Genomic DNA, 17200 nt, shown 5'->3' on the forward strand with positions numbered 1-17200 from the left:
TTTGCATAATTAAAAAAAAATCTGACATAAAAGCCCATTGATGAAAAATAACTTGTTCTGCCCTACCCAGTTTGGCTCAGGAGATAAAGTGTTGACCTGTGGACCAAAGAGTCCCAGGTTCAATTCTGGCCAAGGGCACGTAACTTGGTTGTAGGCTCCTCCCCAGCCCGGGCCCTGATCCAGATCATGCAGGAGGCAACCAATCAATGTGTTTCTCTCACATCGACGTTGTTTCTCTCTGTCTTTCCCTCTCTTTTCCACTCTCCCTAAAAATCAATGGAAAAGTATCCTTGGATGAGGATTAACAAAATAAAAAAGTCATTATTTCCTTAAAAAACAAAACAAAACAAAAAACTTGTTCCCTACTCATGCTTCTACCCCTTCCCAGAAGCAATCACTAGTAAGCTTTTTTGCATATGTTTCTAAACAGCTCTGCCCCATAGAGATATAATGTGAGCCACATATATAATTTTAAATTTTCTAATAGCCTCATGAAATAAAACAAATAGGTAAATTAATTTTAATAATGCATTTTTATTTTATACCCAAATATTACTTCAAACATTATCAATGAGATATTTTAATATTTTTCATACTAAGCCTTCAAAGCCCAGTATGTTTTATGCTCACTGCACATCTCAGCTGGGACTAGCCACGTTTCTAGTGCTCAGTGACTATTTGTGGCAAGTGGCTACCGTATTGGATGGTGAGGCACTGAACACTTGTTAAGCATATATGTATGCATATACAACTGGTTCTCAAACAGAAATGCAGATTGTCCTAGACTCTTTTACACATTGCTTTTTTTCTTGAAATATTGGAGGTTGTTTCTATAGCAGTCTCTATGATCTTGCCCCCATTCACTGACCCTAAGATATTTGAACAGGAATCTGCTTTTTATATATTCCACAAATGAATGTGGGAAGCAACCATGTTTGGGGACATTACTTTAGAGTGTCTTCTTCCCGCTCCCTGACCTGTGGCTCTCCTCTTCTTTCCCTCACTGCTGTGAACCAACACCCCCGCCCCCCCCTCGTTCTCCCCCCCCCTCTCCCCCCCCCCCCCCCCCCCCGTGCTCTCCACACCACACCAGAGCCTGCCTCCCTCCGCCCTCCCATTACCAACCTCTGCCACCCTCAGTCCTATCTGCCCCAGCCTTCTCAGGTCCTGGAGCAGAGAAAGAAAAATCTAATCAGACTTTACACAGACTCAACTCCGTTTCCAACCCATAAATTCAGACCTGTCCTAAGGATTCCAATTGTGAGCTTGGACTTGGGTCAAGTTGACAGAGGTTGAGAGTTCTGGCTCTGCTGCTCACCACTGTATATAGTCTTGGATGAGTTAGTTAATTTCTCTGAGCCTTTGTTTCCTCATTTGTTGAGTAGAGGTTAGACAAATGCCTAGCACAGGTATTACTGGGACTAAATGCAAATGCATGTGCGGTTTTCAGCACGGTCTAGTCCACAGAAGCCTTCAATGAATTATGAGAAGCCTCTCATAATTTAACAATATGGATGTAAAAACTAGGTTGTGGAGAACACAGATGTGTGGTAAGCATGCAGAGCAGCAGTATCGGCAAAGTCGTGGTCAATGTGAGATCCATAATTTTGCAATCAGGGACTTCAACTGGGATGAAAGAGCTTGATGAAAAGTTAATATCCAGTATTTTGGCATAGAGAACTATTAAGATGCATGGCCATGAGATTTTTAAATAAATTACCTTAAAATTTAAATGTGTTATAATTTGTTATTATTTAAAACCTTCATCTATAAATAATTTTATGAAGATAGTTTTAATGAGTATTTGATGAATGAATGAAAATTCAAAACTGAAAAACGCATAAGTTGCATGAAATGTAAGACTTGGTGGAGCCGCACATAAGAAGTGAATTGCTTGCTGCTTTCACAGAGTTCACAATTAACTTTGCAAAATTTATCTCGGTTGCAGGTAGCCTCTATCTATAAAGACCCCAGTATTGGAAATTTAATTAATATTGTTGTTGTGAACTTAATTGTGATTCATAATGAACAGGTAATCAAGTTTGTTTTTTTTTTCCTTCTTTCTTCTCTCTGTATCTGAAATGGAGTGTGCAATCGGTACAACCGACCAACCATAATTCTTTTCTGTGCTCAGGAAGGACCGTCCATCTCTTTTAATGCCCAGACGACACTTAGGAACTTCTGTCTGTGGCAGAAGAACAATACAGGTGGGATCCAGTACGATACCGCCATCCTGATAACGAGGTATGCAGTCCTGACGCTCCTCACCTCACAGTTCCCAGGCAAGGTGATGGCAGGTGCATGCTCCTGGCAGCCAGCTCCCGGCACCAGGCTGTTCAGCCTCAGCACCCTTGGCCGCTGGGAGCAGATAACTCTGTCGTGGGGCGTACTGTGCATGTTAGGATGCTTAGCAGTGCCCTGGGTCTCTGCCCTCCACTGACCAGTCGCAATGGTCCTCTCAGTTGTGCCCACCAACAGTGTCCTCAGCCCACAGAGCTTGCCAAAGGCCCTGTGAGGGTGGGGATGGGCGGGGGTGGTGAGGGGAGCATCGAATCACCCCTGTTGGGAACCACTTACCCGTAGGTGCTGAGTGGACAGTGAGAGTGTTGGGCAGGTCCGAAAGGAAGTGGCCTTCTAGGGGGCCAGCGGCTCTTCAGATGGAGCCCGTTGTTACCAGGCTGGGTACAGGCCAGTGCTGCCAACTTCTGAATTTGCAAGGAGTCAGGGATATGCATATGTCTTTGAAGTGAACTCTCCCAATGTTTAAATCTTAGCTCCTACCTAGAAAACATTCTCAAACACTGTCTGGGGCAGCGAAGAGTCCTGCTGGCTTGCCGGGCTGCCCACCACCCGCCTTGGATTCCCTCCCAGGCACGCTCTCAGGGGCAGAGAGGAGAGGCCTGTTGGTCAGGAATCTTTGTGCATAAACTAGAATCATGTCCTCGGTGTGTGAGGAAGAACCTGGTGAGAAAGGGTTCAGCTGCTTCCAGGCCGCTCCCGAGGCAGCGGGCGGCCTGTCCACGTGGCTTTCTATCCTGAAAGCAGTGATTTTGTAACCCCTCCCTGGACGACGGGTAGGCTGTGAGTCCTAGAAGGCTCTGAAGTGGTGATGGGTACTGATGTTTCCTCTCTGGCATCCTCAAGGCCCTAAGTGTGCTTTCCTTTCAGACAGGACATCTGCAGAGCTCAGGACAAGTGTGACACGCTAGGTGAGTCGGCTGTGCGATCCTCTGCGGCGCCCACTCTTTCCTGCATGTTTTCCCTCCTTATTCACAACTGCCTGTTCGAGTAAACCCTGCTTCTTCCCTTCCAATAGGTCTGGCTGAACTGGGAACCCTCTGTGATCCCGCCAGAAGCTGTTCTATCTGCGAAGATAATGGAATGAGCACGGCTTTTACCATAGCCCACGAACTGGGCCATCTGTATGTTTCCTTTCCTATTTCCATTGAATTCACAGTGACCTAAAACTGCCTTCCTTCGCAGCAGTGAGCCTTTCCTTGCCTTGTGTGGGTGAGACGCTTGTTGGGTCACAGCAGAATCTGCAGGATGGATGCCCTTTGACCCTGGAAGGGAGAAGTGACTGGTTCCAGAAAGTTGAGTGAATGCGTGTACCCTCGTTGGCCCCGTCCCCTGTGGATCTTTGGTTTAATTACACACGTTTTCTATGAAAATTCTAAATATTCTCCCTTCCCGCTGGGAATCGGAGGAGGAGGGCTTGACATCTTTGTGGAGGAAGGTCCATCATTGCCCATGCTCATGAGATTTTTCACAAATCCAGATCCTCCCTGCTTCTAGTTATATGCCTACAATTTAGACAGGGACACCCCTCTGTCATGGGAGAGAATGAACAGAGAGAGAGCAAGGAAAACACTAATTTTGGTTACTACGTGGTCATTATGAAACTGGCTTTTCCTTTTGTTCTTTAGAGGCAGAGTATGGTTAGAACGTGTGGCAAAGCAGTGTAAATTTGCCAGAATTTTTTCTGCTGTTTGAGCTGCATTCTTTTCTTTCCATAAGTAATAATTCAATTACTTACATCTTTTTGAAATAATTTTCTCTGCTGTCTCTAGTGGAGTTGTATATGAATTTTCATGTCAGATGTTAACTTTGTAACTAAAGTCACCTGTTAAGCAAGCTCTGCCCTCCCCCAGGCTTCTGAGGGCTCCTCTGTGCAGTGTGCGGTGCTAGGCATAGAGCAGGCATCTCTATAGGCATCTCTCCACCTCAGCTCAACATGGAAATGATATTTTCAAAACTAGCACCTTTCAAGCATGTTTTAAGAGCATACCCCTTTTCTTTTCTCTGAAGGGGATGTTATCAGATACCCAATATTTATGGCACACAAAAGACTTAGTTTTCTGCTAAGCAGCTGTGGTGGGTGGCCGAAGTCCCATTAGTCAGCTTCCTCTCTGTCCTTTTGATTTCTCAAATGCTCTCATGAAAACGCAAGGATTTCTTGTAACTCAGTTTGACAACTACTGGTCCCACCAGTGTTTCCCAAAGCACAAGGATTTGAACACCGTTTCCAAAAGAATGGTCGGTGAAAACAAAAGGTGTTTTGTAGTTGTGATATTTTTGATTTTTCAATTACAGTTGACATTCAGGGTTATGCTCTATTAGCTTCAGGTGTACAGCAGAGAGGTTAGAAGAGCATGCACTTTCCAGAGTGGTCTCCCTGCCACTTCAAGTGCCTACCTGGCCCCAGACTAGTTATCTCATACTAGTTATCATGATATTAGTGACTGTAGTCCCTATGCCGAACTTTATATCCCTGTGACTGTTCTATAGCTACCAATTGGTACTTCTTAATCCCTTCACCTTTTCACCCAGCCCTTCACCTTTCAGCCCACTCCTTCCCCTCTGACAGTTGTCAGTCTGCTCTCTGTACCTATGTCTTTTTCTATTTATTTGTTCATTAGATTCCACATAAGTGAAGTCTTTCTCTGTTACACTTATTTCACTTAGCATAATACCCTCTAGGTCTATCTATGCAATGAGAGAGAGAGAGAGAGAGAGAGAGAGAGAGAGAGAGAGAGAGAGAGAGAGAGAGAGAGAGAGAGATGCGTTTTGTACAAGTGATTTAAAAATAATTTTTTTACTGAATTTATTTGGGTGACATTGGTTAATAATTATATAGATGTTACATATACAATTCCACAACACATCACCTATATATTGTACTTTGTGTTCACCACCCAAAGTCAAGTCTCCTTCCATCACCATTTATCTCTTCTGTACCCTCTTTTACCTCCCCCACATGTTTCTTTCCCTCTGGTAATCACCATACTATTGTCTGTCTATGAGTTGTGGTTGTTGTTTTTTGCTTAATCTCTTTACCTTTTTCACCCAGTCTCTCATCCCCCACCCCCTCTGACAGCTATCATTCTGTTTGTCCTCTGTATCTATGAGTCTGTTTCTATTTTGTTTGTTAGATTTCACATATAAGTGAGATCATGTGGCACTGATCTTTCTCTGACTGGTGTATTTCACATACTCTCCGGGTCTCTCCTCAGATTGTGGCTAAGATCAAGTGTAGTATCTGTTAAGTTTAGCAGTCATGTGATTTAAAAAAAAATGTTTTTCTAGTCTATCCCTGGTTAGAGTCATAAGGCTAGATGGTATAAAATAAAGACTGACAAGTTCTATAGTAAACTGTTGATTTTGTTTAACTCAGTTTTCTCGAACCTATTGTAACGGAATCTTTTAGGAATAATTGTTTACTTTACATAAAATGTAGTACATTTCTTTGGAACTTTAAGTAGGAGGGTAGATTGAATTGTGAAGAATAGATGGCATTTCAACAGAATGGCTGTTCCTTTCCTAGGAAATGGAAGAGGAAAAGTTACAGATAGGAAAGCATTCAAAGGCAGAAAATTTCCATTAGCAGACTAACATTTCTCCCCAACATATGGCTAAGAAAAGTGTACCATTTGAAGAAATATTATTAATTTCTTTCCAACAAGAGCTTATAAACTTCTTTTAGACTGTGTATAATGTTGCCGTTTTGAGGAAAGTGAGAATTTTGAGTAGCAAAAACTAAATTATTGTCAGCTGTTGAGAAAATTCGATGCATAGATAACAAATACGTTCCCTACCCAAAACCCAAGTGGGCAGCATTGCTAGAGGGGCTTCCATTTCTATGATGTCCGTTCGTCCTCACCAGGCGCACAGGTAGTGGGTGTTGTTTCTCTGGGCTGGACCTGGCGGGACTAAGCTGGGGGACCTGCTCTCAGGCCAAGGTCAGTTGGGAGCCAGATACCAGGTTCTGGACTGAATTGTCCCACATTCTGCTTGACTTGAGAATGCATGCTGTTTCCCTACCTGTGATGTGGGCACAATACATATAGATCCCATCTCAAAAGTATCAGAAAGTGAAATATGAAATAATTGGTGATATGAGTTATTAGTTAAATGAAAAGCATATTCCTAACCCTTTAATTAATAGTTTTTGTTTTGATGCTTTGTCTCCTGTAGTTAGGTTTACTCACAGTGAATGAAAGAGAAAATCGCAGATTTTCTACTGAACCTTTTAACAATTACATATTAAGGTGTTTCAGTTGGTACTCTCTGATTATAAAAATCCCAACAGCTATTGAGTGTGTGTGTCTGAGGGGGAATTGCTCTTGTATCTGTTGAGTGTCATTAGATGCTTCATAAAACGTCCCTCCCCTCTCGCACAGGAATGTCCATAGACACAGAGTGGAAGAGGAAGGTCGGGAGGTAATCCAGTATCTTCTGGGTATAGAACTCTTTCTACAATATTCCTCACAAATCACAACTCATCTAACAGGAGGGACTATAGTTTATATATACTCCAAAACAAGAGGTTTTAGAAGCAGACTAGAGTCCAATCCCAGTTCCTATATCTTAGTAGCCTTACGATCTCAATCAATCAATTAAACCTCTACAACTCAGTTTCCTTACCTATAAAACATGGAGAGTAATTGTATTATTCACTGGGTCAAATAGGTAATTAAGCGTGTGTGGGGAGGAGCATCTAACACACTGTCCTGTATGTTTGAATGAAAAAAAATAGTTTTGGTTATTATTGGTTAGTAAGTGCTTAATGAATGAATATGCATTATTGCCTAGCTCCTGCTTTGAGCAAATGTTCCTGATATTTGAATGAATATCTGATTACATGATGAAATATACTGGATTTTGTCAAGGTCTGGTGGGGCGGGTCGGGGAGGGGGAGAAAGTAAACACCAGCAGAGAACCCAACAGCTTTAGATGCTTGGTTTGGGTTGGCTTTGGTGGTACAGGTAGTATTACTGACTATGCAGCTGCGAACTAGAAACCTGGGCAGTCATTCTTTTAAGAAAATGGATTTGTGCCCTAACAGGTGTGGCTCAGTGGATAGAGCATCAGCCTGCGGACTGAAGGGTCCCAGGTTCGATTCCGGTCAAGGGCCTGTACCTTGGTTGAGGGCACATCCCCAGTAGGGGGTGTGCAAGATGCAGCTGATCAATGTTTCTCTCTCATCGATGTTTCTGACTCTCTATCCCTCTTCCTTCCTCTCTCTAAAAAAAAAAAAAAAAAATCAATAAAATATATTAAAAAAAGAAAATGGACTTGTAAGCATTAAGAACTCCTTTTAAGTTCAAACAAGACAGTTTGAGTTTTTCTATCTCACAATTTCCATTAGGCAATTATTCCATCTGGTAATTATTGTGGGACCGAAATGTTTTTTAATATACATTTATTGATATCAGAGAAGAAGGGAGAGGGAAAGAGAGTTAGAAAGATCAGTGATGAGAGAGCATCATTGATCGGCTGCCTCCTGCATGCCCCCACTGGGGATTGAGCCCACAACCCAGGCAATGTGCCCTGACCAGGATCAAACTGTGACTTCCTGGTTCATAGGTCTACACTCAACCACAGAGCCATGCCTGCTGGGCATGGGACCCAAATTTTTGAAAGAAAAAGAAAACCAAACACATGAGAAATCAATGGACTGGACCTCCCAGACTTTTATTTCAGCTTTTACTTTTATATGAAGCAATTATACACACTTCTGATTCACTGATTTCCATATTTCAAGATGAACTAGTGAAGTAAATTCCTCCCTAAATGCTAAATTATTCAGATGCATCAAACTTGTGATTGGAGAAAGTCATGCAGACAGGACAGCCCTCTGAGCTTGATGGGTAGTTATCAAGCTGAAAATGGTATGTTGATCATACAACTGATGTTTCTGGAATGACAAATGCTTCCTATCAGTTAATAAAAATGTTTTTGGACAGGTGCATCAATGATAACAGCCCGATCCCTTGGTATTTATTGACATTCTCGTCCTTGTCTCCTTGGTCTTAGGTTTAATATGCCTCATGACGACAGCAATAAGTGCAAAGAAGACGGAGTCAAGAGTCCCCAGCATGTCATGGCTCCAACATTGAACTTTTACACCAAGCCCTGGATGTGGTCAAAGTGTAGTCGAAAATACATCACTGAATTTTTAGAGTAAGACTTGAACTTTCTTGTAGCACAGACTTCTGGTATCTGGCCTTCGTGTAGTAATCTAATTGTGGGAAAGAAAATGTAGAGCTAAGCACTTTTTTTCCCAGTTGTTTTTTTGTTGACATTCCTTGGAGGAGGAAAAAAAAATACTCTCTGCCATCTGTGCAGTTCATGTCCTTGCCCAAGTTCAGAAGATTACAGACTGAGCTAAAAAGAAAATTGGACCTTACAGAGAATGTGTAAATGTTGCTTTATTTCTGGTAAAGATAGGAAATCTGATCCAATCTTAGGGGAGGGACCATGAATGTGATTATATGATGAAGAAAGTCCACAAATATTTATGGGCTTTAACGTGGTCATTTTGGCTTGGAGAGGGGTAGGATCGTGAGGAATCCCAAAGAAGTTATCTGGGTGGATGAAAATTGCAGCACACTTTCCTGTTGTTGAATGGAGGACATTTCTCTCTCCCTCTGTCTCTTTCTCTCTTTCTCTGTCCTCTCTTTTCTTGTTTTGTTTTTTGAGCTTCCTGCCAGGCTGCTCAAAGATCCAATTACATTATACAGTATCCCTGTGTCTCGGATTTATTGCTTTTCTCTCCCATAAGTACGAGAGGTTAATTGATTGTCCGGAGGTCACTGGGTGTATATTTCTGCAACCACAGGAAAGAGAGGGCTTTGTTAGTCAGAACTCACTGGGTGTGAATTTTCTAGAAGTGTTTGTAGAAAAGTCAAAAGGGCTGGAGGGCTGCTGGTTTTCCTCTTTAACCAGGTGGCCTAAGGTGTTTCTCAAGAGAGTTGTTGATTAACTCACTCATCTATTCAATGAACCTTTACTAAACATCTGGTGTTATGGAAGATGAAAAAGACACTATCTTTGCCCCTAAGAAGATTACAGTCTTTTGGAAAAGATTGTAACAAAAAGATAATTGCCCTGATATGTGATCAATGCTGTAACAGAGTCATATTTCCTACTAGCTGGGTTGTATACATAGCCAGAGTACAAACAAGTATACACCAAATTATATAACTTCAGCTTCTAGATTGAACCCTGGGTGAAAAGAATAAAACAGATATAAGAAAGGAACTGTCCTGCCCTAGCTGGTTTGGCTGAAAGGTCCTGGGTTGGATTCCAGTCAAGAGCACATGTTGGGGTTGCAGGCTTGATCCTCAGTGTGGGGCATGCAGGAGGTAGCCCATCAATGATTCTCTCTAGTCATTGATGTTTCTATCTCTCTCTCCTTCCCTTCCTCTCTGACATCAATAAAAATATTTTTTTTAATTAAAAAAAAAAAAAAAAGAATTGTCCGAACTACCATTACAATGGCAGATGGCTTTCCCTTTCAACTGGAGGTGTTGACAAGCCGTGAGTCACCCATCACACTCACCATCTGTATTCTTGCTTTCATAGCACTGGTTACGGCGAGTGTTTGCTTAACGAACCAGGATACAGAGCCTACAGTTTGCCTTCCCAACTGCCAGGCCTCCTTTACAACGTGAATAAACAATGTGAATTGATTTTTGGACAAGGTTATCAGGTGTGCCCATATATGGTAAGTATTTGGGGGTTGATTCTGGAATTCTATTTATTCATAGTTTTTCATTAGATTTTCACCCGAATATAAACCACCCATGGGAAAGTTGAGAATGGTCCATTGACTCTTAATGGTAGTAGAAGTGATGATAGTGATAAGTAGTCACAGTGCTCACTGCTAGATGGTGCTTTCCCTGCACTTCCTCGGGGTAGTCTAACAGGGAGATGCTCACTGAGGACAGGGTGCAGAGCTGGTGGTGGTCGAACTCAGCCCTTTTCTCTCCTGATATGTGATCAATGCCCATGGACCTATTAGATGACCTTTACTATAGGAATTCTTCTAGATTTAGTAAAAGTAATTCATGAGACACACCTGTTTCCCTGTTTTAACTCATCAAAGCTGTTCCTGTGAAATCATGTTGGTTGTGTAGCTCAGCTGGTGGGTGGGTGGCATTTTGATGTAAGTGTTGTGGCCACGTGGACCAATGATATGATCCCGTGGCTCTCCAATTTCAGAGGAGCTGAACTGTGCTTCTTTGGGGTGCCCCATTCTGTCTCACTGGGTATATGTGTTTGTTTTGCTGGGGGAAATTTTAGAAATAGCATGGTTGGGAAGTACAGTGATTCCATGGAAACACATAATAAAATATTTTGAGTAAAATCTATCCATGATTATATTCATTTCTGTGTTATCCATGATAATAAACTTTAGGAGTAATCCAAATGCCCAATAATAGAAATGTTCAGCCAATTATGGTGTCTCTAGTTAGTGCAATACTGTAAAACAATTAAAAATTAACTACACTTGAGCCTAGCCAGTTTGGCTCTGTGGATAGAGTGTCAGCCTGTGGACAAAAAGGTCCCAGGTTCAATTCCAGGCAAGTGAATGTACCTTGGTTGCAGGCACATCCCCAGTAGGGGGTGTGCAGGAGGCAGCTGATCAATGTTTCTCTCTATCCCTCTCCCTTCCTCTCTGTAAAAAATCAATAAAAATATATTTTTTAAAAATTAACTACACTTGGAAACATGATCCTGACATATCTTTTAAGTTAAAATAACAGGATAAATAATTATTTTGTAAAGTATGTTCTCAACTGTAAAAGGCAAGAAACTAGAGGAAAGACTGAGTAGATTGAGGCTCTTCTATTTTTAAATAAATTAATTATTAGCCCTGGGTGGTTTTGCTAAGTGATTAGAGCATCTTCCTGTGCAGCAAAGTCTTGGGTTCAATCTTGGTCAAGGGCATGTACCTGGGTTACAGGTTCAATCCCCAGCCCCAGTTGGGGTATGTGTGGGAGGCAATCAATTAATGTGTTTCTCTCACATTAATGTTTCTCTCTCTCTTCAGGTGAGGATTAATATAAAATAAAATAAAATTTTAGTACTTTCTAAATGTCTCTATTATGAGCATGGTTTAGTGTATTGATCAGGAAAAAGGTCTTTAAAATGTGTGCCCTGAAATAGAGTTAAATATACCAACTTGTGTAAATCTAAAACATACTGTGTGTGTGACGAGGGGGAAAGCAAGTTGCAAGGCCTATGAGCATATCCTGAAATGCTGACTGCTATTGTCTGTTTCAAGTTGAAATGTATAACATACATTTGTGGGAGTAGAGAAATGATGGCCACCACTCAGGATAGGGTCGTCTCTGGAAGGAGGAGGAGGGGATTGGGGCTGAGGAGGGATGTATCAGCTGGGCCTGTGGGGTTTTCTTTCTTTAGTTGGGTGGTGGGTCCATGGCTGTGCATTATGTGGCTGTTTGCACTTTTTGTAAGTCTGAAGTGTTCACAAGAGTTTGTCCCTTTTTCCCTCTGATAATTCCTGACTCCCTAGAAAGGAGTCATCTGGTGACTGGAATTATGTAGCCTACTGCGAGAAAGCATTAGTTTTGTGGTGAGGCCAAACCTAAACTGAAATCACAGCTAATCCCAACACACATCCAATGGATCTCCAGGCTCACTGGATGCACGGAAGCCCCTTTTGCACAGCATCTCACGTCCTGCCAGCCATAGACGTGTGTCTCAGGAGCTGGCCTCTGTGTCCCTCAGAATATTTGATCACTTTTCATGCCAAGAAATAACCCCCCTTTTCAACCTATACTGTGTCATTGGCAAAATGTAAACTGGAAGTAATTTGGGCCTTGTTTGCCATCATCAAATCATGTTGTCTCTGATTGTTTGTTGCTGGAATAAGCAGGTGCAGTGCCGACGACTGTGGTGCAGTAATGTGGATGGAGCGGATGGAAAGAGCAAAGGCTGCCAGACTCAGCACACGCCCTGGGCCGATGGCACCGAGTGTGAGCCTGGAAAGGCAAGTAATGCCCCAGCCCTGCCCTCTGTTCTTGGGGCAGGAAGGGGCCCAGGTTGGGCTGCAGGGCCAGTCACCGCTGCTTGCTGTTAGTGCAGCGTGTTTTAGCTGCAGATTTTTTTTTTTTTTTTAGGCGAGAGGTTCCGTTTTACTATTGAAAATGATGAAATCTTAAAATTGTTGTTTAATACTGATCCAATGGACCTGGCTATCACTATTGCCTCCATTTTAAGACATACTTTTTCTCATTTTAACATTTCTGAAACCCCATGTGCTTTTTAATATATAGGTACATTTCCTGTGAGGTCATCTTTCTTTTTCTTCTTTCTGTCTCTTTTGGAGGTGGCAATGGAATTCTATTCATCTATGTTGAAGCATCTTAAAACCAAAGAAATGCAGAAATACAGTAATCTTAGTGTGTTCACTACTGGGATGCCAGGCTTTTCTCAACCGTTGTGCCTTTAAAAAGTGATGATGTCACCTGGGATGTATCCAAGTGCAAATTCTCAGCTGGTTCCCGCTTGTTAGTAACCACACAAAACTGCTGCTTACATAGCCCGGTGATACAGCATTCCATGCACCTAGGAGCAGGATTAATGCAACCTGCTTCACCTGGTGCCCATCTCAAAAAAGAGGAACTATATTAGTGATATCATCACCACCCAAAAATTTGTTTTCTAATCCATATAAACCCTGATTTTTTAAAATACATATGGAAAATGGATTTCAGCCGAAACTTGTTTGGCTCAGTTGATAGAGTGTCGGTCTGTGGACTGAAAGGTCCCAGGTTCGATTCCGGTCAAGGGCATGTACATTGGTTGCAGGCACCTCCCCCGTAGATGTTTCTCTCTCATCGATGTTTCTAGCTCTCTATCCCTCTCCATTCCTTTCTGTAAAAAAGTCAATAAAATATATTAAAAAATAAATAAATAAAATGGATTTCACTCAGCATTAGTGCAACTCCTGGGTTATATTCGGAGTCCTTTGTCTTTATTACATATATGTTTCCTGTCTTCTCTATTCTTCCCATTGTCTACTTTGCTCACTTTTAATATTCTCATCTCACATTCTTTCCTCCACTTTTCCTTATAGAACCAATAACACCAGTATCCATGGAAGGGGTCCTAAAGAGATGACAGAATGGTATTCTCTTTTCCCCAACCTCATAGATAGGGAACAGAAAAGGAAGCGGCTTGTCCAAGATCTCCCAGTTCATTCAGGGCAGAGTCCCCGGCACTTGAGCCCCTGCCCTCCGGAACCTCCACCTCTGTTTGGTCTGAAGGGGCCATAACTGAGCTTGAGTTATTGGTCATTCAGGAGGATTAGTGGTTTCTTTGCTCATCTCTCAGGTGGTAATAGTTATATGAGCTAGAGCAGTGTTTTTCAACCTTTTTTGGGCAAAGGCACACTTGTTTCATGAAAAAAATCACGAGGCACACCACCATTAGAAAATGTTAAAAAATTTAACTCTGTGCCTACATTGACTATATATAAAGTAATTCTCTTGAATAGGAATCAAATAAACACAAAGAAAGTATTTTATAATTACTTTATTATGAAATATTAAGTAAACAAAATAGTGAAAAATTATAAAATTCTTGTCTTGTCTGCACCTACGGCACACCAGGCAACATCTCGCGGCACACTAGTGTGCCGCAGAACAGTGGTTGAAAAACGCTGAGCTAGAGGGCATGAACGTTCTTTGAAAAACATCAAGTTCAATACAAAAGTACAATGAAAATGATTTTTTACTTGTCTTGATGACTAAATCAGTTCAACTTATCACTTCTTAATGGCTAGGACTTCAGGAATTAAGTATACACCTTTCCCCAATGACATCCTCGCCAAAACTACATGCAGACATAGATACAGCGACCTTTGTACCTTTCATTCGCTTAAAAAGAAATATGTCTCCTTGGTCAAAGCGAATCTTTCACTTTTTGTGGGACATTTGACTCAACATGTTGATGGCCAGAGGGTCATAGCTTTGAGTGGGAATATGGTTCTGGGTTTTTATGGCAGCCATGAGGAATTCACTCATCGTTACGAAATGAAGAGGCCTCAGAGTCCTAAACACATTGGCCTCGACAGCGGGTACCAGTTGGTGGGAGATGCCAGTAGACATCATAACCTGTTGATGACTTTGGTGAGTTGGCTTGGTTTAGAGCCAGTCAACTACATTACTTAAATTGAACCTGTTTAATCTCAGGAAAATCACTAGCATTGTGTTGTGGTTCTTAGTCTATCTGATGTACCCACCCATATGTCTATTTCTGACACATGCTATTGCTTTAAGAAGCTCTAACAAAGAAAGATTCTCAGTGAAGTATATCTAGTAAGTTGTCATGAACAGGCTGCCAAGCGCCATGTAGTGACATGGTACCCACTCAATCCCGGAACACAGAACTTTGGAGGACGTCTATTGTGTCTTTTTCCAGGCTTCTGTTTTTTAGCAGACGCAGGTGCTAAGGGTTGCAGGGTAATCTGATGCCTGAGGGATGGGAAATGTGGGAGATCCTTCGGGAGGCTTTTTCGATGCATGCTCGTGTTCAGCAAAGAGTGAGGGACTTCAGGGCATTCCAAGGGCAGATCCAGCACACGTTCTGAGCAGCAACGCTGCGAGAAAACGATGGGGACCTTCTGGTTGTGTTTTAGGAAAGTGGGAAAGTGTCCGAGTCTAGAAGCTTTTACGAGAGAACTGGGCATATGTGTGTTTATTTCCCGAAGAGTATTTATGCATTTTACAAATGCCAGAGATGCTGGCATAGAAATTCTGTGTGTTCTTCATTTTGTTTTTATAGGATTGGCAGTAAAACCATACACTTTCCTCCAGCAAATTCTGCCTCCCTTGGCTGAGGGTTCATTTTTTCCCCTTTCTCTTCTTCCCGCCCTGCTCTCTCTGCAGGGCGCTCTCAGGGGCTGCTGACAAATGTTATTTTGATGAACGTCTCTGTCCCTTTATTTCTCCATGCTCTTGTTAAGTCCATTAACATTTTTATTTAAACCCTGTTTGTGAGTCTCAGGTTTGAAACTTTGTTTTAAGCCTCCCAAGTCCCTTTTCCAACCTTTTTTTTTTGCAACTTGGAGATTATTTAGGTAGAATATCATTTAAATGGTTCTGGACACTTTTAGGAAAGGCTGACTATATTTTGGCTGGGGTTCTACTAGCCACTCAATGATTTGTTATGTAAGGGCTATTCCAACATGTAATTATTATTTGTCAGCTTTGCCTGGAAAAATAGACTGTCTTGGTATATATTTGCCAAACAGCCATGATTTCCAGCCTCTGTCACCTGAGGCAGTCTCCTGTTCCTCTGAGGCTCTTTCTCTCCTTCGGATAGCTGTCTGTGATCATGTCACTAAGACATGTTTCATTTGTAGACCAGTTTTCAATGAGAAGCTTCCTTTTCTAAAGGGGCCATGTTAGGGCATTTGCGTGCAGTGCTGAGTGGTAACACTCTGGCAAAGCAGCACCTGTGTCCTCATTTTGCTCTGAAGCTTATTGTTTGTTCTTCTATGGAAGTAGCATCTATAGAATACAGAGAGCAATAGACTGAAGACAGTGTCAAGACAAGAAAAACTGTATATCCAGGCAATTTCTTATTATTAAACTCCATGAAACATAGGAACTTTTTTCTTACTTTGTAGAATTTATAAACTGTATCTAGCACCAAGACTCAAAGGCTAAATTTGGGCAATAGCTATGACCTCAATTATATATTAACTAGAGGCCTGGTGCATGAAATTCATGATTGGGAGGGGCGGGGGGTTCTTCAGCTCAGCCTACACCTTCTCCAATCTGGGATCCCTCAAGCGATGTCTGACTGCCCGTTTAGGCCCAATCCCACTGGGCAGTCAGACAACTCTCTCACAATCCAGGACTGCTGGCTCCCAACTGCTTGCCTGCCTGCCTTCCTGATTGCCCCTAACCCCTTCTGCCTGCCAGCCTGATAACCCCTTAACCACTCCCATGGCAGCCTGATTGATGTCTAACTGCTCCCCTGCCAGCCTGTTTTCCCCTAACTGCCCTCCCCTGCTGGCCTGGTCACCCCTAACTTGCCCTCCCCTGTAGAGTTGATAGCCCCCAACTGCCCTCCCTTGCAGGCCTGGTGCCTCCCAACTGCCCTCCCCTGCTGGCCATCTTGTGGTGGCTATCTTGTGTCCATATGGGGGCAGGATCTTTGATCACATGGGGGCAGCCATCCTGTGTGTTGGAGTGATGGTCAATCTGCATATTACTCTTTTATTAGATGGGATTAGAAATTTTGTTAAGGTCAGACCCAATTATCATAATGTAAGCAAACTGCATCATTTTTTTTTTTTTCTGACACAAACAAAAACTACTCCACACTGAAACAGGTTATGGATCTGTTGTGGCAGCTACACAAAATCATCAGAGACCCGGGCTCCTAATTACTTTCCACTCCACTGTCCTATGCAAATTGTCTTCATCCTCAAAGTCACAAAATAGCTGCTGCAGCTCCAGCCCTCAAGTCTGAGTTCCAGGCAGAATGAAACCAAAGGGCAAGGAACAAAGGGGCAAAGAACCTTCCCAGAATCTCACCCAACGAATCCTGCTAACATCTCCTTGACCATTCTTATCTTTTCAGGAATCTGGGGGTATATAGAGTCTGTACCAAGGATGAAAGGGAGAATGGATATCAAGTAGACAACTTAGACTTACCAAACCATTTCATTAATTTGCTTTCATTTTAAATTTCAGTCTTTATTTAGATGTCAGAATGGCCCCATTTGCTCACAACAGAGAGACAGGTGGCATGTGTCACAGCTAAGGGTTGCACTCTTGAGTCAGATGGTCTAATGGTTAGGCTCTGCCTCTTACTGAGGTCTGGCCTCCACCCCTTTGTGCCTTCACTTCCTTTTCTTTAGAAATAGGTTGAC

General features: G+C 42.3%; 1 protein-coding gene across 3 annotated transcripts in view; it reads left to right on the top strand.

The window, feature by feature from the left end:
• ADAMTS9 (ADAM metallopeptidase with thrombospondin type 1 motif 9) overlaps positions 1-17200 on the top strand; it is a 157173-nt gene that overhangs the window by 31181 nt on the left and 108792 nt on the right. For 2 of the 3 annotated variants that reach the window (XM_084902692.1, XM_084902694.1), the window contains exons 5-11: positions 1949-2032; positions 2135-2244; positions 3169-3209; positions 3317-3422; positions 8317-8463; positions 9868-10009; positions 12185-12301. In XM_084902692.1, coding sequence (XP_084758818.1) covers positions 1949-2032; positions 2135-2244; positions 3169-3209; positions 3317-3422; positions 8317-8463; positions 9868-10009; positions 12185-12301 — 747 coding nt within the window. The remainder of the gene's footprint in view (positions 1-1948; positions 2033-2134; positions 2245-3168; positions 3210-3316; positions 3423-8316; positions 8464-9867; positions 10010-12184; positions 12302-17200) is intronic. The other variant, XM_084902693.1, reaches the window with a different exon arrangement.

Source organism: Pipistrellus hanaki (genome assembly GCF_964339955.1).
Source record: "Pipistrellus hanaki genome assembly, chromosome: 13".
Taxonomy (NCBI): domain Eukaryota; kingdom Metazoa; phylum Chordata; class Mammalia; order Chiroptera; family Vespertilionidae; genus Pipistrellus; species Pipistrellus hanaki.